Consider the following 24,877-nt stretch of genomic DNA (forward strand, 5'->3'; position numbering starts at 1 on the left):
ATGAAAAATTCAAGCTGGGTATGGAGGATTAGGTAGCACAGACCTTTAATACCAGCATTCAGAAAACTGAGGAAGGCAAGGGCAGGAGGATCAGATGTTCGAGGCCAGCCTAGGCTACACAAGACCCTGTCTCAAAAACAAAGAAAACTTCCCAGCCAACTAGTCCAGCCTTGGAAGACAAAAGAAAAAATGACGAGGAACCCAATAGAGGGATGCTTTTGGAAGCCCTTGTCAAGAAACTCCAATGGACTCTCACACGAACATTTGAAAATTGCCCTGTTCTGACTTTTTTCTAGTTCCCTGTCTAGAACCTGCAATGTTAATTACTCTTGCCTTTACTTCTCCTTCACATCTCCTATTCATGATTCAAGGACTTTCTTTTCCCCTTAGAGATAAGAGTTATGCAATTTGGGAGTCTTTTAGATAGACCCACTGAAGGGGTACTCCAATTGCCTCACCCTGCGTCCCTGTTCAGCACGGAAGAAGCCAGAGCAATCTGTGTCCCTATTCCCTATTGGCAGCTGGGGTAACCCTTTCAGAGGATGGTGTGATAAGAATAGGAGGTAGGAATTGGCTAGGCAGTTAGGGTAAAAAGACCCCAAAGAAATGTAGCCAGTTTCTGGACTAAAAGTCAAAATGTCCTTGGGCCTGTTAGTAACACACTCTGTTCCAAAGGCAAAAAATGTCAAAAGTATTTGGGAGCTTGTATCTAATCCTTAAAAGAAAAAAGTGATGGGGAGATATGGGAGGTGTTGGAGGGGAGGGAGTGGGCATGGATTTGATCAAAATATCTCATATTCATGTATGAAATTCTCAATTAAGTTTTTGTAAAAGGTAAAAAAAAAAAAAAAAGACAAAACAAACAAAAAGTAAAGAATCAGGCTCTCAGTTTTAAAATGCTGTGGGGGCCTTCGGACCCGCAAGTGCTGCTCCTTCCCCGGTTCAGAGGGGGAGCAACCCATGGAGCCACAGGAGAAATCCTCCTGCCTCTGCTTCCCAGTGCTAGGACTAAAGGCATGCTTTACCACACCCAGCCCTGTTGTGATTTTTGAATGAAATTATATAGAAAATAGAGATGGGTCAATTGTTAAGACTTTCTACTCTTACAGAGAACCAGAGTTTTATTCTCAGCACCCAGGGTCAGGTGGCTCACAACTACCTCTAACTCCAGGTCCAGGGGATCTAATGTCCTCTTCTGAACTCTACAGGTTCTTATACTCAGATGTACACACACCCACACATATATACATATAACTAAAAATAAATCTTAAAAAAAGTGAAAAAATAAAAGATAATCAAGCTGGGCATGGTGGCACATGCCTGTAGTCCTATCACTCAGAGGCAGAGGCAGGCAGATCTATGAGTTCCAGGCCAGTCGGGGCTACATAATGAAACTCTGCCTCAAAAAATCCAACAAACAGAAAAACAAAACAAAAAACAAAGAATCTATAGAGATGTTCTGGCATCTATAGAGACTCTGCCTCAAAAAAAAAAAAAAACAAAAACAAAACAACAAACATACAAAGTTGAGGGGCAGAATAGAACTATCTCTGTAATGTGATCTCAGCCCTACAAACATCTGCATTTATAAAATACCAGAGGAAATGGGAATGTTATGTTCAAGTAGTGAGAGCTGGGTTAATTCTCACTTTAATGAGGGACTGCTCTCCACAGTCTCCCTTAGCCCTGGAAAGTTCTTTTTCAGAGACCTCTACTCAGGCAAAACTAGATCCTTGGTCACATCATGGAAAGACTTTCAGAACAACCCAGTATGAAGTAGAATTGGAGTTGATTAGAAGAGAGCAATGTAGAGTTTAAGCATGAAGATTAAGAGAGAGGAGCTCAGGAAGAGAGCCGGACTACCCCAGAGTGTGGGCGTGGGCTTTCCAAGGAAGAGTCACTCTTTATTGGTTTTACAATCATCATGTATAGGGTTTTGGTGATTTTTGAGTTATTCTCTTCAAAGGGTTGCTAGGAAAGGAATTTAAATGAGATCACAAGGTGGTTCCTGAGATGTGCCTGATGGGAATACAATGGATATGGTAGAACTCCAGACCATAGGGATGCAGGAAGTTAGAATCTCTTCACTGTAAAGAAAGATAACAGCAACAGCTTTGGGCTGAGGAGATGGCTCAGTGGGCAAAGCACTAACAACCGGAGTTTGGAGTCTGGATCCCTAGAATCTATGTAAAAGCCAGACACAGTAGTGCACATACCTGTAACTCTGGTGCTCCTATAGGGAGATGGGAGGAGGAGAATCCGCTGAAACTTAGGCCAGCTAGCCTGGTTCACATAGTGGTGGACAGGAGAGACTGCCTCAAACAAGGTGGAAAGTGAGGAGGGACACCCAAGGATGTCCTTTGACTCTACACATGTGTCATGGCACACACAGCTCTGTATACACGCATGCAGGCACGCACACACCATTAAAACAAGCAAGCAAGCAAGCAAACAAAAAGAAAGAAAGTTGATAGTTTTGTTTGTGAGATTCCCAGAAGACATCTGGGAGAGGAGTGAGACCCTGCCAAGGTCATGCACATTCAGACCTTAAGCCTTGTTTGTTGTTATAAACTAAGTTTCATTTCTATGTTAATAGCCTTCACTGAAAATGGTAATTGTGTGGGAATTCTTGCTTCTCAGCTGACAGTAGACTCCAGCCAGACTCCTCAGTGAGGGACTGTTCTTTTCTTCCATGTCCTCAGAATTTTCTGTTTTTCTCTCTTGTCTCAAAAGTAGTTCTTTTTTGTTTGTTTGTTTGTTTGTTTTGGTCTTTTTGAGACAGGGTCTCCCTGTAGCCCCAGCTGGCCTGGAACTCACTATGTAGACCAGGCTGGCCGTGAACTCACAAAGGTCCACCTGCCTCTGCCTCTGCCTCCAGAGTGCTGGGATCAAAGGCGTGCGCTACCACACCCACTGCCCTCAAAATAGTTTTAAAAAATAAATTATCTGGGGGCTGGAGAGATGGCTTAGTGGAGGATCCTGGTTCGATTTCCAGCACCCACATGATAGCTAACAACAGTCTGTAACTCTAGTTTCAGGGAATCCACACCCTCTTCTGACCTCCTCAGGCATTGCACATCATGGGTGCACTTACATACATACAATACACTCATACACATAAAAAATATTTTTCAAAATGATCTTTAATCAAAAAAATCACATATCCACCTACAGCAGCAGTGATAAGGAAACCTATTTCCACTGTGTCCTAGTTTGTTCTTCATTGCTGTGACAAAATACTCTGACCAATACCAACTTGGGGAGGAAAGAGTTTATTAGGCTTACATCTCCTGGGTCACAGTTTATCAGGGAGCCCAAGGTAGGAACTCAGGGCAGGAACCTGGAAGCAGGAGCTGGAGCACAGGCCATGGTGGAATGCTGCTTATTGGCTTGCTCCCCTGGCCCCCGCTCAGCCTGCTTTCTTATACAACAAAGGCCCACCTGCCCAGGGGTGACACTACCCACAGTGGGCTGGGCCCTCAAACATCACTCATCAAGAAGATGCCCCTCAGACATGGCCACAGGCCAGTCCAATAGAGATAATTCCCCAATTGAGACTCTCTCAACCCAGGTGTGTCAAGTTGACACTAAAGCTATCCAGCACACACTAGGTAGGATTTCCCTTTTTCTTGTTCTTTTTTTCCCAAGCAGGAAATGTAAGACAATGTCAGGGCACTGTAATGAATTTCAGATTACCTTCTTTCAGTTAAAAAATTTGCGTAGTTTTTGCTATAATATTGCAATGATTAATTTTCATTAAAATTTTTTGAAATGAGGGTCTGTCAAGATGGCTCATCAAGTGAGGAAAGGTGCTTGCCACACAAGACTGGCAACCCAAGTTTGATCCTGGGAACCCACACAACGGTGGAAGGAGAGAACCAACTCCACAAAGTTGTCTTTAATCTCCACGTGTACACGCACACCCCATCATGCACACCCCGTCATGCACTGTGCATGTACACAATAATAACTAATGAAAATTATTGGAATGAAAAACACATTGCTCGTGTTGTTTCCCCATCTTTGTACTCCAAATGCTTCATGGATTTTGCTTATTTTCCTCAGAACAATCTCTATTATTCTCCCCATTTCTCCCTATTCCCAGTCCATTTGTGGAAACAGTAAAACACAAAACTCTATATTTAAGAGATGTGCTATAGGACACTAAGCCATTTTATAGTGGAAGGTGCTGGTACAAATTGAAACAGTTCAGATGGGTTGATTTTGAAAAGATCTGGAAGTACAGTATTGAGAAATACATATATGGATTGTTGAGATCCCTGGACTTTTGCTTTGATTACTTTCTTGGTAGATTTTTTAAAAGATTTTATTTTTGTTTATTTATTGTTTGTTTTTTTATTTTTATGGTATGAGTGTTTTGCCTGCTTGTATATAAGTGCACCTGTGTGTGCAATGCCCTTGTAGGCCAGAACAGAGCTTTAGATCCTCTGGACCTGGAATCAAGGGTGGTTCTTAGCTGCCATATGAATGCTGGGAACCGAACCCAGGTGTTCTGTAAGAGCAGCCAGTACTCTTAACCACTGAGCTATCTCTCCAGTTCTGTAGATATTTTAAAAAGATTTTTATTTTTAAATTATGTGTATATGTATATGTCCCTGCGTAGATTATGTACTTAAGTGCAGTACCCACAGAGGCAAGGAGAGGGCTTCACCTCTCCTGGAGCTGGAGGTATTGGTGGTTGTGAGCTGCCTCATGTAGGTGCTGGGAACTGGACTCAGATTTTTTGCAAAAGCAATAAATGCTCTTAACTGTGGGCCATCTCTCCAGCCCCAGTATTTTAAATTGTAAAATAGACCTTCTAAATATTTGTTTTGAGGAGAGATGTAGAGCTAAGGATTCTATTTCCAATGAGATCATAAATATAAAAAAAATGTTATACTATTATCTTAATTTACTGTCTGTTGAATTCCTTTTTCATTTACTCAGTAAATAAAGCTGATCTTTAGAAGTGTTCCATTTTTTCTACATTTCTGTTTGTGTTTAACTTTTTGATCTGCTGTATAAAGAGAAAAAGAAGTAAAAATTTTGGAGGACTTTTATACCAAGCACGTTGTAGAAGGCACTTTACCTACAGCTAGTCATTTAAATGTAGTCTCAAGACAGCCCTGTGAAATAGTTATTATAATTACTTTATAGATAAGCAAATTGTACAAAGCTGCTAACCAATTTGCACAAGTTCTTCATAATAGTATGAGAGAGATAGATTTATACCCTACCTGACTCCCAAACTGTCATTTCTCTTGTGATGTTCAACTTGACAACAGAATTCCAGTGTGTGCTCTCCTCCTCGGCCAGGTTTGACTGCTGAAGATCACTCAACACCATCAAATGCGGAGGACCTACAGTCACAGACACTTCTGTGCCTTCCTATGACTCAAAGCCCATTGTTTAAAATGCTGTTACCACCAGGCATGGTGGTATACACTTTTAATCTTAGTTCTGTGAGACTGAGGCCAGTCTGGTCTACATAATGAGTTTCAGACCAGCTGGGACTTCAAGGAGACCCTGTCTCCAAAAAGGAAGACAAAATATAACAAACAAATAAAATGCTATTATCAGGACTGGAGAGATGACTCAGCAGTTAAAACCACTGGCTGCTGTTGCAGAGGACACAGGCTTGGTTCCCAGCACCCAGCTAACAACCATCTAGAACTTCAGTTCCAGGGGATCTGATACCCTCTTCTGGCTTTTTAGGCATTGCATGATACTTACAGCCATACGGGCAAAACACCAATACACATTAAAAAAATTAAAATAAAAAATTAAAACTGAAAAATAAATTCTCATCTTTTCTGTGATAACATTAAAAGAAAAATTTTTTTCCTTTTCAAAGAAATTCTTATTAATATTTACTTATTACTCTTCTTATTCTTTACTGTCTTCAGGAAGAAAGAACTGCATTTCTTTCTCCTTTCATAATAATCAGAGAGACTATGACCTATCACTTTCACAGAATTCAGTTGCTGGATTAGGATTGTCTTTTCACACACTCGTGTTGTTTTTTAAGTAAGCCCCATTTTAGTCCAGGGTGTAATAATGGCAACTTTTGTGAGCACCAGTGAACTGACTGGTACTTGCTTTCTTGACTTGTCAAGCTTCAACATGCGAGTTTACATTTTCCCTACAACAGGGTCAAAGTACCCTGAAAGGTTCCAGGCTTAAGCAAATGAAACCTATAGATTTTCAAGAGCCTGGTTTCTCAAAAGAAGGAAAAAAAAACCCAAAACAACAAACAAAAGCCAACAACCAAGGGGCCAACGGTGCCATTTATAATAATTTATAGCAAGTTGTGTTTACTTTTCACACATTATTTAGTTGCAGGCCCTGGCCTCAGAATTGAAAACTGGCTTCACAGAAGCGATGCAGGAACTGACGCGAATCCAACATGGAGAATACGCTCTGGAAGAGAAGGTCAAGAGCTGCAGGTGTTCCATGGAAGAAAAAGTGACCGAGATGAAGAATTCACTGAACTATTTCAAGGTAGGTTCATTTTTTATTTCCCTGCTGAAAGGAATATGTTAGTTCTTAGAAGCAGGAGTTGAAAATTTGCCTCTTCTTACAGCAGCCAAGTGTAAGAATTTTCCCTCTGGGCCATTTGTTATTAATCATTGGAAAACATTTATCTCATGGTTTTCTATTGAGGAGTTCTGTGTTAAAAGTAGAGGCCACAATGAAAGTAAACTTTTCATCTCTCATTCCCCATTCATTCAGACGTATGCACTTAGTAACGGTTTATGGTACACTAAGTGTTATTCTTCTCCCTCATGTACCAGTTTATAATACAGCGATTTTTATTTTTTAGGAAGAGCTGAGCAATGCAATGTCAATGATTCAGGCCATTACTTCCAAACAAGAAGAAATGCAGCAGAAAATTGAACAGCTTCAACAGGAGAAGCGAAGAGAATCTCGAAAAGTGAAAGCCAAGTGAGTATCTTGAAGATCTGTACCAAAGGCAGGTGTGGTGGCCCACTCCTTTAATCCAACCACTTGGGAAACAGAGGCAGGTAGACCTCTGTGAAACTGAGGGCAATTTGGTCTACATAGCTAGTTCCAGTCCAGCTGGGACTACAGGGAGACCCTGTCTCAATAAACAACAAACAAAAATGCACCAAAGGCAAACATAAGCATTGACTTGTTGCACACAGGCCCAGAGAAAGCCTTCTGAGTACATAGCTAGTGGGCCCCTAAGCAACATGATCAGCCAGTGCTGGAGGAAATGAGACCATAAAAATTGGCTAGTACTGAGGATGGGGAGATGGCTCAGTGGTTAAAGAGCTTGCTGCTCTTGCAGAGGACTGAAGTTTGGTTTCTAGCTCCCACATTGGGCAGTTTGGGTAACTCCAGTTCCAGGGTCTGTCACCCCCTTATGGCCTTTGAGAGCAACACACACATACACACACACACACACACACACATTTTATATGGTTCAACCTAAAAATTCATTCTCTAGTGTTGTTCTAAACTAAATATCTTCCTAATCTATTAGATATTAAAAAAGGAAACTGCGGCCAGGCATGGTGGTGCATGCCTTTAGTCCCAGCACTGGGGAGGCAAAGGCAGGTGGATAGATCGAGGCCACCAGGTACATAGCAAGTCCCAGACCAGCTGGGACTACAGGGAGACCTGTCTCAAACAACCAGAGTCCCACCCCTCAAAAAGAGAAAAAGAAACAAACTGGCTTTGCCATTGTTCCCTTTCCTAGGAAAGCTCAAAAGGAAGAACATGGCTCACAGGCTGGGCCTGCCCAGACACAAGGAAGCCCCTTCCGCTCCATCAATGTCCCTGAACCTGTCCTCCCCAGTGAAGACTTCACCAATATTTTGCCTCCTCAGACCTATGAAAAAGGTAAGTTCCTAAATCATGGTGAAGTAACCACCTTTCTCCTTGACTCCTAGGGCTTGTGCTGTAGTGGGAATGGGCTCAGGTCCTTATCATAAGAAAATGAAATACTGTCCAGAATTTTTCCTGGTAACTGACTTTAGAAGGATCCAGATGACCTTAGGGTTCCTGAGAGACTGTCCAATTTTAAAGACCTTCTGTTTGTGGGAAAATACTAATCTGGCTTCTTCTAAGTTTCAGTTAGACTAAAAATAATTTTGTGTAATCAATACTATACCAACCATGAGAGAATGGTCACTCTGCCAGATGTGATGGTGAATGCTTTTAATCTCTGCACTCGGGAGGCAGAGGCAGGTGGATATTTGTGAGTTCAAGGCTGGCCTGGTCTACATAGTGAGTTCAGGCCAGCAGGGGCTACAGGGTGACCCTGTCTTAAAAAAAAAAAAAGGACCAATAAAATAAAATAAAATAAAAATGGCAATTCTAAAACATTATTTTATTAGTAGTGTAACTCAGTACCCATCTTTCCCAGGAAACCAGAAATAAAAGGTATTTGCTACATTTTTGTATTTTCAACAGTGTCCAACAAAGTACAGAAAAATTAGTATAGAAATTAGCATTGTTAGGGCGGCCTTTCTTCCCTGCCCCCCTTCCTTCCTTCCTTCCTTCCTTTCCCTTCTTGTTTTGGTCTTATGTAGAAAATCCTCAAAAGATAGAGTCAATGATCTTTTTTCTTTCTTTTTTTTTTGGTCTTTTTGAGACAGGGTCTCAAACTCACAGAGATTCTCTTGCTTCTGCCTTCCCAGTGCTAAGATTAAAGGTGTGTACCACCATGCCCGGCCATTGAGTCAAAGATTTTTGAATCAGGCGTAAATGCCTCAAAGACAGGGTTGACTGTTTTCTATTCTGCTTGGGAACAACTTGGCTTATAGATTCATAGACGATAAGCATCTTACAAATAACTGAATCTAAAATTCTAAATCGAGTGGCTTTTACTTGGTGAACTTCTGAGTACAAATTTACTTTGTTCTTTTTCTTCTCTGTGTGAGTAGTTATTTTAGAGGCTAATTGGTGCAGCCTTGGTAAAGTTGCATGATCTACTTGGGGAGTGGGTCTACAAATGGTTCTGTTTTCATGATGTGGCCGCAAGACACAGGATAATCTTGTAGGTGAAGCATGCAAAATGGGCTTGGAGAGTAGAGTTCAGATCAGTGTCAGGTCTGGGGCAGCTGTGTATGTTCACAAGAAAAAATATTTAAAATTACACTTGCAAAACTAATTTGTGCATCTTTATATAATGTGTAACAGCCCCCAGGACAGGAATAATCACAGGATCCTTTTGAATCCGCTAAAAACAGCCAATCCATATGACTGTAGTACCCACATGGATTTAAACATTTAAAAATGGTTAGCTTTCAGGTGTTTTGATCGAGAGTAGGTGGGGAGTGGGACATGAGGAGTGGCACACACACACAGACCCACACATGCAAGTCCACACATGCCGTGATATGTGGAGGTCGGAGAACAACTTTTGAGAGTCAGGTCTCTTCTTGGGTTCCATGAATCAAACTCAGGTGGTCAGGCTTGTGCAGCCAACGCCTTTACCCATTGAACCATCTCATCAGACTGATGGAAACGATCTGTTTACTGGCAACTTTTCTTTCTCTACCTGTTATAGAGACATGGTTAATGGTTCTACTACATTGCTGCAAAAACTTGGGAATGCTATCTATGCCGAAACATCCTGCATACATTTGATGATAACTTCTAATAAAATTCAGGACTAAAGGATCAAACTTTAGAAAGTGTTGTTTTATCCTTCCTAATGATAAAAGGGGTAACTGTTGTCTGTTACCCCCAAATTCAGTATCTTTGTGCAGCAAACATTCATTACCTCTGTTTCTGTAAGCCAGGAATCTGTGCATAGCTGACCTGGTTGCCACTCAGTTGAGGTCTGTGGTGGCTGCCATCGAAATTTGGCCATGACTGTCATCTCGTACGAATGCTCTACTCAGAGAATATCTTCTTCCAATTTTACTCACACCAGTGCATCAGGCTGTAGATCCTGTGACATGGGCCTCTTCAACATGTCAGGTGGCTTCCTCTGGGAAGACAAAAGCTGCAAGCTTTTTAGAACCTACTCTTGGAAGTAGCATCTCATCTTTTCCACCACATTCTATTCATCAGAAGATAATCACTAAATTCAGCCTCACTCAAAGGAAGGGATTACAAAGGAAATGAATGCTGAGGGGTGAGGACAACTGGGAAGCCTTCTTAGAGGTCGTTTACCCTGCATTTTAAAAGACAGCCTCCTGGGCTGGAGAGATGGTTCAGAGGTTAAGAGCACTGGCTGTTCTTGCAGAAGACCCAGGTTTGAATCCCAGCACCCACATAGCAGCTAACAACCATCTGTAATTACAGTTCTGTCCTCCACAGGCACTGTATGACATGGGTGCCCTTACATACATGCAGCCATAAAGCTAACACACATAAAAAAGACAGCCTTCTTATGTGGGTCTTCTGATATGAAGCTTCATTCACATACATTATAATCGCATGATTGATAAATCTGAAAATGTCATTACAGAACCAAGTATGCCCTTCTTCTGGGCTCTGTCTAGCCTAAGAAGCCTTCAAGAAGGTTTCTGTAAAAAAGGTAATTAGGCCTTCCCACTCCCCACTCATTCTCACTTAGAACACTTGAATGCTAACTGTTCTTCTGACCCAGAGCTTTGTGCCTATTAGGCAAGGCCTTTACTATTGACCTATATCCTCAGCCTTGGAAGTTAACATTTATGAAAGATATGGATCCACAACCCATTTCCTCTATCTTATTTCTGTTTAGTCAACTTTTTCAACATTGGCATCCATCCACTCTTACCATTAAAACTTTTTCTCTTATCTTTATTTTTTTCTTCATAGAACTTTAAAAAATGCATTTACCTATTTATTCATGGGGGAAGGTGGTCAGACGAGTTGGTTCTCTCCTTCTACCATATGGGTCTTGGGGATCGAACTCAGGTTGGTTAGGCTTAACAGCAAGTGCCTTTACCCACTGAGCCATCTTGCCAACCCTCCTGATATTTTCTGATACCTCTGATACTTGCTGTTTTTTGAGACAGGATTTCCCTGTAACCTCAACTGGCCTAGATCTCACTATGTAGACAACACTGGCCTTGATCTCACAGAGACCTGCCTACCTCCAGAGTACTGGGATTAAAAGTGTGTGTCACCATGCTTGGTGATATCTGCTTTCTTTCTTATTTTCTTTTATTATTTTTATTTATTTTATGTGTATGAGTGTATTGTTGATCTCACAGAGACCTGCCTACCTCCAGAGTGCTGGGATTAAAAGTGTGTGTCACCATGCTTGGTGATATCTGCTTTCTTTCTTATTTTCTTTTATTATTTTTATTTATTTTATGTGTATGAGTGTATTGTCTGCATGTGTGCAAGTGCACCCATGTCATGCAATGCCTGAGGAGGCCAGAAGTGGGAGTCGGATCCCTGGAACATGGCAGTTATTAGCTGCCATGTGGGTGCTGGGATTCGAACCTAGGTCTTCTGCAAGAACAGCCAGTGTTCTTAACTGATGAGCCATCTTTCCAGCCCTGATACCTGCTTTCTTAAAAAGTTTTCTTCTGGGACTGGAGAGATGGCTCAGCAGTTAAGAGCATTGAATACCCTGTCTGGGTTGGATTCCCAGCACTCACATGGTGCCTAACAATTGCTTAACTCCAGGGGAATCCAACACTCTCTTCTGACCACCATGGGCATTGCATGCACAGGTGCATTTATGTACATGCAGACAACACATATAAAATAAAAATAATAAGTGAAAAAAAATTTTTTTGGTCTTTTTGAGACAGAGTCTCCCTGTAACTCCAGCTGTCCTAGAACTTACTATGTAGACCAGGCTGGCCTTGAACTCACAGAGATCCACCTGCCTCTGCCTCCTGAGTGCTGGGATTAAAGGCAAGCGCCACCAGGCCCTGCTGTGAAATGTTTTTTTAATAGTTTTCTTCTGCTGGCTGACACTGCTTCTTCAATTTTCTTTCTATTTTCTGCCCATTACTATTTCTGCCCATTTCTTTTTGGTTTCCCATTACCATTAGAGCAAAAGTCTTTACCATAGTCCATAAGGCCTTGTATTAACTAGCCCCTGATTTTCTTCTCATACCTGTCTTTGTTATATCTCTATCTCTACAGTCAAGTGACCCTGACAGCCTTTTAGGCCTCACTATCCCAATGCATTCTGTCTCCCTCTATCTCCTTTGTACTATTCCAAGTTGCCCTAGAACATATTCGGATACTTCGAACCTCAACAGTCCAATCAGAGAGTCAAGTGGTAGTAAAGTCAGAAAGGAACTCGTTTCATTGTGACTCTAACGGTTTTCTCAGAACTGACAATAACTCTAGCATGATACAGGGAAGAACCAAGAGGATGGGGGAGGAGTATGTGGAATCAAGCAGTCTTGGTCAAATTGTGGTTTGATTCTATGGGTCTTGCTGGTGCCAAAGGAGGTGACTTCCTGTAATACTCATTGTTTCTGAAACTTTTGATATGCTGGGAAGAAGAAATGACTTGGAAAAAGAAAGGCCAGAGGAGCAAAATATAATAAGCTGGGCGCTCACTAAATCCCCCTTCAGGTTTATGGCAATGACTGGAGACATCTACGTACAACTCTAGTGGTCTGGAATGAATGTTGTAAAAGCTGCTGGTTGATACTCTATTGATGTTGATGTCCCTACAAATCTTAAAAATATCTTACTCTGGTCTTGGTGTACTCATCCTTGAAAGGGGACAAGAAGGGCTTGGGAGGTCAATTTAGGACTAAATAACCTTGTAGTGTCAGTTTTAGACAGGCATTCCTTGAATGATTAACAGGTTTACATGGAGAATTGGGCAGGAATCTGACCCAAAGTTTAAGGCAGCAAGAGAGAGGTGCCCTATGATGGCAGAGATGTCAAGCATTCGTTCTGTTTTCAGCCACCTATTTTATACCTGTAGGTTCAATGAAGAGTCAGTGCTATTAGCAAAGGCAGCCTCTGTGACTCTCTTGCAATCCTGGTGAGAACATAGCTGATGTACTCAGAGAATAGCAAGAAGACCAATGGGTTTCAAGTGGAGTGGGCAGGGTGATAGTAGGAGAGGCAATTTTGTGTGTGAGTCTTTTGAGACAGGGTCTCCCTCTAGCCCCAGCTGGCCTGGAACTTGCTACATAGACCAGGCTGGCCTTAAACTCACAGAGATTTACCTGCCTCTGCCTCCCAAGTACTAGGATTAAAGGTGTGCACCACCATGCCTGGCTAGGAGAGACAATTTTTTAAAAACGAAGCAGCAACTAGGGCTATAGGATCATATCATATAAGGATTTGGGTTTTTACACTGAAACTAGTTCTGGTCCCATTGTATTACATTCACCCCACCTGCTGCCCCATCTCTCCCATGAAACTATAAAACTTGGGAGTCTTTTCTTAGTATCAGGCTCATAGAAGGTGGTTAATCCATGAACGTGGAATGAATGCTGAACAAAGCTTTCCTTTCTTTGCAGCCCAAGAGCCAAGATCTGTTCATGTAGGAGATGGCAATGTGAAGGGAATGATGGGTCCTGGTAAGTGGTTCTTCTTTCAAAGATTTTTTTAAAAATTATTGTATGTGTATAGATGTGCACATCCACAATCAGGTTGCTCTATTGTTATAGACCTGAAGTGAGGCAGAACATCATTTTGGCAGAACCCTGTGGCAGAAGAGGCTGCTCACTTCATGGCAGCCAGGAAGCAGGGGAATAACAGGAAGGAGTTGGGGACACAATATATATTACAGGGCTTCATCCCAGTGACACTCTACCTTCCATAGTTTTACCACCTCCCAATAGTCTATTTACTATTGAATCCATTATTGAATTAATCCACTTGTGAGGATGAGCCCTCATTATCCAATCACTTCTCAAAGTCCCACTCTGACCATTGCTTTTGTCAAGAACCAAGTCTTCCGGGGCCAGAGAGATGGCTCAGTGGTTAAGAACTCTGGCTGCTCTTGCAGAGGACTCAGATTTGATTCCCAGTATCTACATGGAGGCTAATAGCTGTCCGAAACTCCAGTTCCAGGGGATCTGATGCCCACTTCTGGCCTCTGCAGGCATTGCATGACATGGGTGCACTTACATACATGCAGGCAATACATTCATACACACAAAATAAAAAAACAAATAAATAAAATATAAAAAAGAAAAAAATTGGTGTTCTTGGTTCTTTTCACCCCACTTCAATTACTCATGAACTAACGTGTGCCAAATACCTCCTGACACGTTTTCCTTGTATTGCATACTTTATGGTTCAACTAAAAAATTATTTAATAGATAATTCACCAGAGTTTTATACATTATTTCATCTTCCCTCCCATCTTTTCCACTTTCCTTTCTCCAACTTATCATCACTAGGGTAAAGGAATAAACAGCAAAAATCAAAACAAAACAATCCTTACCCCCACCAAATTCAGACGCCCTTGGTACCCTTCCTTCTCTTTTTTTCTGTACTTCCCAACAGTGCTGCAAGCGCATGCTATACTCAAGCAAGCAGGTTTGAGCATGTATAGTAATATTACAGTAGACCTCTTTTCTGCTCCCTTCCTTCCTTCCTTCCTTCCTTCCTTCCTTCCTTCCTTCCTTCCTTCCTTCCTTCCTTTCTTTTTAAAGATAGAATCTTGCTATATAGCTCTAGCTGGACTGAAAAATCACCATGTAGACCAGGTTGGCCTGGAACTCACAGAGATTCACCTGCCTCTGCCTCCCAGGTGCTGGGATTAAAGGTCTGCACTAACCACACCTGGCTCTCTTCTACTGTATCCTGTCCTGTTCTCTTCTACCCTGTTCTACTGAGCCACAGTCTCATGTAGCCCAGCTGACCTTGAAATGTCTTCATAGCTACGGATTGAACTGGATTCCTGATCCTCCTGACTCCACCTCCCAAATGCTGGAATTACAAGCAGGCACTACCATGCCAGATTTTATTTTTAAAAAATTAATTCCTTGCCAGGCATGTTGGTACACACCTTTAGTCCCAGCACTTGGGAGGCAGAGGCAGGTAAATCTCTGTGAGTTTGAGGCCAGCTTGGCCTACATAGTGAGTTCCAGGACAGCTGGGGCTACAGAAAGACGCTGACTCACAAAAGAACCCCCTCCCCCAATTTCCTTATTTGGTGGAGGCTATGAAAAAAGGGATACATAGATCAGAAAAAAAGAGAGGCAACTGCTTGAAGTTTGGGAAACTTTTAATTCTTCATTGATATATCTAATGTTTAAGGGAGGGTGTACCCAAACAGCAGTATATTAGCTGAGAATTAGTAACAAACACTATTTCTTTTAAAAGAAAGCTCTTTCTAGCAGGCATTGTTTTTCAGGAATGAACCCAACAACTCCAGAAACAGATGAAAACCTGAAGCCTTCCCTCTCAGCTGATCTGCAGCCCAAGGGCCATCACGCATCTGGCCTGTGGAGACAGCCTAAAGATGGCAAAGACTGGGGCGAGGAATATGTCACAAAAGACCACCCAGATAAACTCAAGGAAGTTGGCCAGGGAAGACACAGCTCCTTGGAAAATGTTTTATGTGAAACCTCTTTAGCTGGTAAGTTCTAAGGGAGAACACGGGTGGAAATTTGAAAGAACAAGATGGACCAGAGCTTGGAACACAAGGCCCAGAACCTGGGGCAGTGTAAATCCAGTGGACATATGATACCACCAAGTCTCTTTTTAAGCTGAAGCCCCTAAAGCCCACAGAGGTGAAGGGACTCGGTAGTGGTCACATGCCCAGGCGGGACCACTACCTTGATTCTGGGTATCCACGACATTTAGTAATGTAGTGCTTTGAAGAAAATAGAAAAAAAGAAAAGATTGTTGGAAAATAACAATTGCAATGTAGTCAGTGATATGTAATCTTCCATATGTCAATCATTTATTAATAATCCACCACCAAAATATTAAACACTGAAACAAGGCTCTGTCCTCCTTCCTCCTTTCTTACCTTCATATTGTAAATTATTGCTGAATACTTACTAACAATAGCATTTCCCCTTACCTATTTGGGGGGGGGTAATTTTTAAATTAATAGTATTTTATTATCAAACACATGAAAGATTAAATGATACTAAATGATCTTTTTTAAACAAAAAGTATCAGCAACTGCTTTGAACTTTTGACAGTTTCTCTTGGCACTTTTGTCTTGTTATTGTGTAAACAGCACTTTGTTAAAAGTTAATTTCGGCACTGGAGAGATGGCTCAGCAGTTGAGAGCACTTGCTGCTCTTGCAGAGGACCTAGGTTCAGTTCCCAGAACACAGGTAGTGGCTCACAAACACCTGTATCTCCAGTTCTAGGGGATCCAGCACCCTCTTCTGGCCTCTGCAGGCACCACATGCATTGGTGCACATATACAACATATAGGCAAAGTACTCATACACATAAAATAAATAATAAAATAAATTAATTTTAAAAACTTTGTGTGCATGAGTACATAGTGTGCATTGTGTGTGTGTGTGTGTGTGTGTGTCTGTGTGTGTATGGTTGTATGTATGTAGGTCAGAGGACAACTTTCTGGAGTCAGTTCTCTTCTATGTGAGTTCTACAGCTCAAACTCAGGTCATGAGGTTTTCATGGCAAGTGTTTACCTGCTGAGCCACCTCTGTCCTTAAATTTCATATAAATGAAATAATATGGTGTATATTATTCTTTTTTTTTTTTTTTTGGCTGGCTTGGAAGTTATTATGTAGGCCAGATCGGCCTCAACTCACAGAGATCTGCCTTCCATGTACTGGGATTAAAGGTGTGTGCCACCACACCTGGTTCTGCTAAAATCTTCATATTTTTAGCTTTCACATTTAGCTCTAAACTTATCTTAAATTTTGATGTATGATGTGAGGAACAGGTTCAAGTTCCATTTTTTCCCTCACGTATAGGACTGTCCAGTTGTTTCAGCTCTATTTATTGAATAGAGCACTTGCTTTGTTTCTTTCCCCCACTCGCTTGGGGGAAAGTCAAGTGACCTTAGATATGTGAGTCTAATTCTAAACACTATATTTTAAAATTATGGCTATTAGAGTGTCATTTTGCCATCTCAGTCTTCATTTGAAGAACATGTTACCTGTATTTTCCAAGCTTCTTATATTTTCAATACAGAGAGAGCTTGGTTTTTTTCTTTTTTTTTATTATTTTTATTTTGTATGTGTGAGTGTATTGCCTGCATGTGTGTAAGTGCACCCAGGTTGTGCAATGCTTGAGGAGGTCAGAAGAAGGCATCAGATCCTCTGGAACTGGAGTTACAGACAGTTGTTAATGCCATGTGGGTGCTGGGAATCAAACCTGGGTCCTCTGCAAGAGCACCCAGTGCTCTTAACCATTGAGTCATCTCTCCAGCCCCTTTAAAAAAAATTTTTAAATATATATTTTTATTGAATTTTTTGTTTATTTCATACAGAACATCTCAAACAATCTTAATCTTTATACCTCCATCCCCATTGGCACCCTCCTATAGCCCCACCCCCACCCCCTGGACTGGAGCCCATATATTCTGTCATTCCTGTTAAGGCCCACTGGGTTGTCAGTGTCCCCAGCCATTCCCCAGTACAAGTCTGTCCACTGAGTTTAGTCAACCTCTCTAGAGTCCCTTGTTTTAGGAAGGTCAGCTCTACTTCATCTAGCAGCAATCAGTTACCAACATTCCTTCAGATAAGACTGAGGTCTGCTGTTCATTTTCCCAGTTCTATGCTGGGTTATTGTCTGCCTGAGTTTGCACGGGACTTGTATAAGCTGACACCATTGCCATAGAATCATATGAGCAGGTTCCCAGGTGAGTAGGACTCTGTTTCCATATGGTCATGCACCTCCTCCCTGGCTCTTACTACTCTCTCTTCCCTCTCTTCCACAGTGGTCCCTGAGCCTTGGGTGGGTGAAGTTTAATAAAGAGGTCCTGTCCAATGACCATCATTCAGCAGACCCTTGCTTGATCTTTATACTTTGGCCATCTGTGACCTTTTGTGTTCCTGGCCTTCCACTGCATGAGGGAGCTTCATTATTGAAACTATCCTGGGAGCCTTTCCTCTCCTGTAATTAATTTTGTATTATATTCTCTCAACCATAGTTTTCCTTTTCTATGAAGCTTCTAATTTAATGTTAATTTCCTGGGTTCATTTTTTCATGTGTCATATATGACTTCAATATATCTTTTTCTTCTTGATTTCTTTTAGGGGAGACTGAAGGGAGGGAGATTTCTTTGACTTGATCACCTCTCTTTGGTTGTTGTTTTGGTGTGTTTTGTTTGTGTTTTGTTTTGCTTATTGTTGATTTGGGGCAGGGGGCAGGGTTTCCTGCCCCAGCTGGCCCAGCTGGCCTAGATCTCACAGAGATCCACCTGCCTCTGCCTCCTGAGTGCTAATTAAAGGTGTGTGCTACCATATCCATATCTGACAATCCTTTGCTCTTAATTTTTTCTATGCTTTTAAAAATGTAAAAGAAGTTTCTTCTTCTTTTTTTTTTTTTTCCTTTGTCTTTTTGAGACAGGGTCTCCCTGTAGCCCCAGCTGTCCTGGAACTCACTATGTAGACCAGGCTGGCCTTGAACTCAAAAAGATCCACCTGCTTCTGCCTCCCAAGTGCTGGGACTGCAGGGGTGCACCACCATGCCCAGAAGAAGTTTCTTCTTTTAAAATAGCATCTAGTGATTTAAAAAAAATATTTATTTATTTATTTTATGTGTATGAGTGTTATTCTATATGTATGTAAGTGCACCCAGTGCCCACGGGGGACAGAGGAGGGTGTCGGATCCCCTGGAACAGGAGCTACAGATGGTTGTTAGCCACCATGTGGCTGCTGGACTACATATGAACCCAGGTCTTCTAAGCCGTCTCTCCAGCCGCAGCATCTAATAATTTTTAAATGGCTAGAATTTTTGTATATCTCTTTGAGAACATTAACTGTAAGATTTAACTTTTTCACACATATATTAGTTTTTCTCTTTTGTGCTGTAATTTTTTGTTGTTGTTGTTGTTGTTGTCTTTTTGAGACAGGGTCTCCCTGTAGCCCCAGCTGTCCTGGAACTCACTATGTAGACCACACTGGCCTTGAACTCACAGAGATCTGCCAGCCTCTGCCTCTGCCTCCCGAGTACTGGGATTAAAGGCATGTACCACCATGCCCAGCTTTGTGGTGTAATCTTATTCAAATGCCTCAGTATTCTTATTTATATGTTCAAGAAAAGTAAAGAAAAAAAATCCTGGAACTTTTCATTATCTAAATTTCACTATAGATAAACTAATTAGGTAGCAAATTAACTTGTGGGTGATAGATAAAGTAGCCTATGGATGAATCCGGTTGATCAGGAGAAAGCACCAGGACATAGATAAAACTCCATTGGACTAGAGTTTATTAGCAAAGGAACACATGGGACAGATTCCCTTCCCAGCAGGGAAAATGTCTGCCTGGGTCATGAGCCAGGGTCTTTTAAAGGGAAAGGCTTCTGCTTCCCAGAGGAGAAAGGAAGATACATTTTTTTTAAGTTGCGGGGTGGGAGCAAGAAAGCAGGGCTATTAAAACCTGCCCCCTTTAGAGATCAAAGGGGAAGCCTGCTGTGTTGGCCAAACAGTAGAGAAAAGTCTGTTTCTCTTGACTTCAACTCGGTTTCCTTTTCTTAGGGGCTTGCCATGAGGGCTTGTTGATGGAGGGGGTGCTATCTGAACCTTAACATTCCAGCCATTTGTGTTATACAATAGGGGGCGCCGTTGTCATCTTGCTACTTCCTGTTAGACAGGGTCAACATCGGGGCGCTGGATTGGGGTCAATCAGACAGCGGGGATTTCCTCTTTATGCATCTCAGCAGTGTCCTCGATGGTTGACAGGCGTTCATATACATGTGGAAGGAAGGAAAGTAACAACTGATTAAAATTAGTAAGAGTTAGTTTTTGGATTTTGGTCCCGAAAATATCTGAAGAGGCAAGGAGCAATGGTTAGCACCAAGGTAACAGCTCTTTTTCTTTTTTCTATCTACTGCGTTCCTCCTCATTTTTCTTTTGGTTGCCAAGACTGGACTTGAGAGTGAGGAACTCAGGATTTGTTGTCAGGCACTTTGATAGCTGTTGGAGTGGTTAGAAATTAGTTACCTTTCAAAGGCTTCTAGATAAGGAGAGAAAACAAATTTAGCCATCATTTAATTTTTTAGGCTAGAACAATAGTGGGTTGCCTCCCTTAGCTGTAGGTGGGCACTACACTATTGCAGACCAAGATTTGAAGTCTTACATCTGAGTAATGTCATATTAGGAGATAATTATCTAAATAACATAAGAACTTATGTTTAATGTCTGGGTTGTGTAATCCCTTGAACCCTTAAAATATACTAATGACTTTAATTTTTAGTTATACTTTTCTTTTGGGTGTTTAAAACCATACTGTGGCCCAAATAAACCAATTTATTTTTACTCTTAAGGTCATATGAGGATTTGGACCTCAGAGGTCATATGGACTTGGGGGGAGCCCCTGGCTCCTCAGGCTTTTTTTTCTTACCAGTTCCATCTACATGAAGATAAGTCAAGTGCTCCTGCTTGACCTGGGCTTCTCTTGGAAGCATGGAGGAAATGTTTCCTCTGTGTTGACCCTCTTCTTTGTAGACTGGACATTGGTTCAAGTCCATCTTCTGGGGTCTCAATGGCCTCCCTGAACAAGAGGACGGGTAACTCACCAAAGTTACAGGACATTTCGAGAGATGCTCCATAGCCCCTGGAACTTGTTTGACCTTGGAGGGGAAGGAACAAAAATTTGTCCCTTTAAGTCTCTCTGACCAGATTAATATAGGCCTTAAAGTTTGGCTATTAAACATCCAACAAAGTTAGTTACACCAGTCTGGTACTTTTAATTACCATGTGCTATGTAGATAGAGCTTGGGCAACATCTTTAAATAAATGTTGACTAGACATCCTTAGACTAGTTGACTAAGCTACCTTAGAAATTTTAAGATTATCTATATATTTGTCTCATTTTAAATTTATAGAAACACGGTGGGTAGGTATAGTGGGGAATGGCTGAGGTGTGGGTTCAGAGGGAAGAATAGACATAGGGTCGGTAGAAAACTCATTCCTGGATTGGTGTTAAGGGAAGGGTCCTCGAAATTTTTATTTAAGAGACCTGATACTGGTGGCCTGGTACTTGCTGTGTTCCTCGCCAGTTTTAATTTGGAGAGATGAATCCAACCAGGTTGTCTCGAGAGCTTGGCTGTAGTCAGGGTAGACAGGATCACCAGGTGAGGACCAATGCAGCTGGAGGGTGTCCTTCACTCTTTTCTGTTGGGTATAAACCCGCAGGTTAGTGTGATCCCCAGGTTGAAGTGGGTGGTCAATTTGGCCTTTAGAAGCCTGGGGAATAATCTGGTCAGCATATTCCCTAAGTAGTTTCCTTAGAAGGGTGAAGGCAGGTAAATAGTCATGTAGAGGGGAGGGATGTTGGAGGAAGACGTTGTCCTTGGCTAAAATTAGAGCCCTGGTGAGTGTTACAAGTTTAGCTTTTTGTGATGTGGTTCCAAGTGGTAGGGGTCCTGACTCAATGACATCTGTGAGAGATACTATGGCCTGTAGGACACTGTTGGGGTGAGAGTTAAACTTCTATCCATAAACTAAGTTAGGGTTGGGTTTGGTAGGTTATTTGGGGAAATTAGGGGATCCCGGTAGGAGAGTTCCTGAAGAGTTTCCAAGCATGAGTGAGTGAGTTAGCGGTTCACTGGAAGGGAGGTGGGAAGCTGGATTGAGAGGAGGGTAGGAATCAAAGGTGAGAGAGGGATTTTTAAGAAATGTGATTGGAAGAGTTGTAGTTTAGAGGGAGCTAGATTGGCAAGAGACATGTGGGTTACTTAAGCTGGTGGGGGGAAAGGACAGAGATGGGCTGACCCAAAGTGAGCTTAAGTCTCTCTTGAGCCAGGAGAGCGGTAGTGGCAAGGTTGCCAGTCCTGGCTGGTGGTGTTAAGCTGTTTAGAGATAACCTACTGGGGCAGGACAGTCCATGTGTTTAGAGATAAACACATGGGGCAGGACAGTCCAGGTTGGATCATAGGTGCAAGTGATGTATTTTAAAATCTTGTATGAAGTGTGTAGGATTAGTAGAAAAGAGATTTTTTGCATTTGAGGTGAGATAGATCTCTAAGAGAGAAAGGGACATGGACCTTGAACATCCCATCCATGTGTGCCATCTCCTGGAGGGGAAAGATACCATGGGCAGGAGGTTGAGACTGGGTGTGGGAGCAAGTATGGCTTGACATAGGAGAGGGGCTGGGAGAAGGGGAGTCCTGGGAAGAGGCCAGAATGGGAGAGATGGGGGGTGTCCTGTCCATGAGGCGATGCAGGGGCAGGGGTATCGGAGGCAGGGTCTAGAATCGAAGTAGAAGTAGATACAGGATGGATAAATGGGTTATTTGAGCTAAACGCCATAATAGGGGAGACTAGGGAATATTTGGCAAGGAGGTGTTTAAGGTTTTGGATTTCTTCGAGTAGAGGACAGTCAATGGAAGGAGAACTGGTGATGAACTTAGAGTGGTGCCGGAGAGGGGGAAGATCATGGTATGGAGAGGGAGTTCGAGTTGGGGAAAGGAGGGGAGCCAGGTTGGGCCCTGGAATGGAAGGCAAGGGAGAGTATAACAAGGGGAGAGCATGGAGAGGACTTGTCTGTGCCTCAGGCTGGGGAGCAGGAAGAGGTTGGGGATGGGTCCTAATCGGAGGTTGTTCATCGGCTATGGTAGGATCAAAAGCCAAGGTGGAAGGGTACAGAGGAGGAGAAGGAGTGGAGGCCCTTGGTGGCTTGGGATCCGGTGAAACTGTCTTAGCCAGAATAACCTGATGGGAAGAACATGGGACACAGAGGGAGGGATTATCACAGAGATCAAAGAAAGCTTGAATGTATGGTAGTTCAGACCGCTTGCTGTTACAATGGCAGAAATTTTGTAAATCTTTTAAAATATTGAGGTTTAAGGTTCTGGTGTCTGGCCAAATAGAGTTATTATCTAACTTGTACTGAGGCCAGGAAGTGGTGCATAGGAATCTCAGGTGTTTTGGCCTGATTATGCCTGAAAGTCCTAGTTATTTCAAGGATTTAAGAAGACAAGAGATGTGAGACCCTGAGACTTTGAGTGGGTGGTTCCCATAGTGACAGATAAGTACAGAGTGAAGAGGAGATAGAGAAAGAACTGAGCAAGCAGGTAGGAGGTAGAGACAGAACTGAACAGGCAGGAAACAAAGAAAATCCTCTCTCCATAGGGAGTGGAGGCAGGATCACAAGTCTGGACAGGAAAAAGCAGCAGATGAGGAAGAGAGAGACAGGGAGGCAGTAAGAGGAAAAGGGGTTTGGCATCAGTCACGCAAAACAAGAACAAGGAGAACCAGGCATCAAAAGAAAGCGTCCTTTTTTGTTGCATGGGTTCGAGTTATTTACAAGTTATTTTCAAGTCCCAGAAGGTAGCGTCCCGCAATTAGCTCATCAGGGAGAGGAAAGGTGAGATCCTGTCCTGGACAGGAAGTAGTGCATGTTCCTATCTCTGGAAATAGCATCCTATATCTAGAGAAAGGAAGGGGTTTTCCGACACATGTGTGATTTTGAGGCAAGTGAGAGGAGTGGAAAACCCTGCAATGAGAGTGTGGCGCGACCAGCCAGTAGATGGAGACAAAAGTACAAGGAATGGAATGGGAGAAAAACAGAAAAAACTCAGTGAGCCAGAAGGGAGGGAAGTTTGTGGAACAAGTTGATCCCGAGGTTTAGTAGAGGCTGAGGGAAGATGAGCCCTAGAAGGGCGGTGGTTTAGTAGAGGTTTAGTAGAGCCCCAGAAGGGCGGTGGCAAGGGGGGGAGATATAGGGAGAAAGAGAGATAGGGAGAGAGAGAGATAGGGAGAGAGGTATTTAAAATTAATTTATATATATTTAGTACCAGGAACCATATTGTAGATTAAAGAGAGAATATTTTGGCTGAAAATAAAATGTTGGTGTTAATTTAGCATTTTTAGTTTGCATGAAATTTTAGTTAAAAATTAATATGATACCAAGTAAATTAATTTTAAGAAGCATAAATTTATGATGATTGTGTATACATATTTAATTATATAGTCTTTTTTGAGAATGTGGTTTATCATTTTTAAACTAAAACACCTTTGAAGTAAACAAACAAAATGAATACACCTTAAAACATCTTGAAAGTAAACTAAAAACAAAAATATTTAACAAATAGGATTTTACCCAACCAGCTCATATGTCGTTTTATATAGGTAATTAGTGGTCTAAAGAAAGAGTTAAGTTTCCATATAGATTTGAGGTAGCATCTTTTTCCTTTTTAAGAGCTAAATAACTGAAGGAAATTAATAAAACCTTGTCAATGTAAGAACAGAAATCAGAGGAGACAGGAAAAACAAAAGGAAGTATTAATGATTAGGTTAAGAATAAATAAAGTCTAAATAGTACTGAAAATAATCCCATTAGCTAGTTTCATTATAGACAGTAATACCCTCTGTTGAAATTAATTTACACCTTAGCAGTTCTCAACTGCAGTGCCTTTACTCTTAGGCTGTTTTGTTGTTCTTCTCCTCCTTGTCACAGGGTCAGGGGGCCAGCCTGAACCTGGAAACATCTTGGGGAACACACCTTCTGTTAATAGGCTTGAGTCTGAAGTGGGAGGGCCAATCCCATCTCCAGAGTCAGCATCTCAGTGAGCTCAAACAGCACATGACAATTTACCAATATAATTAATATTACTCTGACATTATAACTAAGAAAGCACTCAGGGAACGATGGGGCAGGAACATAAGCAAGCATAGAGCATCTGAGTATCAGAGAGGGAAATAACTCTATTCCAGAGAAAAACAGGCTTAGAATCACAATGTAGAAAGGGAAGGAGTTAAGACCAGTAGAGATGGCATCTCAAGCTCTCATTTAAGTAGACTATTACTTTTTACCTCTCGTTGTAACTATGTGTTGGTAATAGCTTGTCTCTTGTAAGGTTTTGGCCC

General features: G+C 41.9%; 1 protein-coding gene across 1 annotated transcript in view; it reads left to right on the forward strand.

The window, feature by feature from the left end:
* Arhgef33 (Rho guanine nucleotide exchange factor 33) overlaps positions 1-24,877 on the forward strand; it is a gene marked incomplete in the record, with an annotated part of 95,776 nt that overhangs the window by 38,057 nt on the left and 32,842 nt on the right. The window contains 5 exon segments of the mRNA XM_008845500.1: positions 6,337-6,501; positions 6,824-6,945; positions 7,724-7,866; positions 13,416-13,475; positions 15,263-15,487. Of these exon segments, the coding sequence (XP_008843722.1) occupies positions 6,337-6,501; positions 6,824-6,945; positions 7,724-7,866; positions 13,416-13,475; positions 15,263-15,487 (715 nt within the window).

The sequence above is a fragment of the Nannospalax galili genome, unplaced genomic scaffold, assembly GCF_000622305.1.
Source record: "Nannospalax galili isolate Female #2095 unplaced genomic scaffold, S.galili_v1.0 scaffold622, whole genome shotgun sequence".
NCBI classification, from domain to species: domain Eukaryota; kingdom Metazoa; phylum Chordata; class Mammalia; order Rodentia; family Spalacidae; genus Nannospalax; species Nannospalax galili.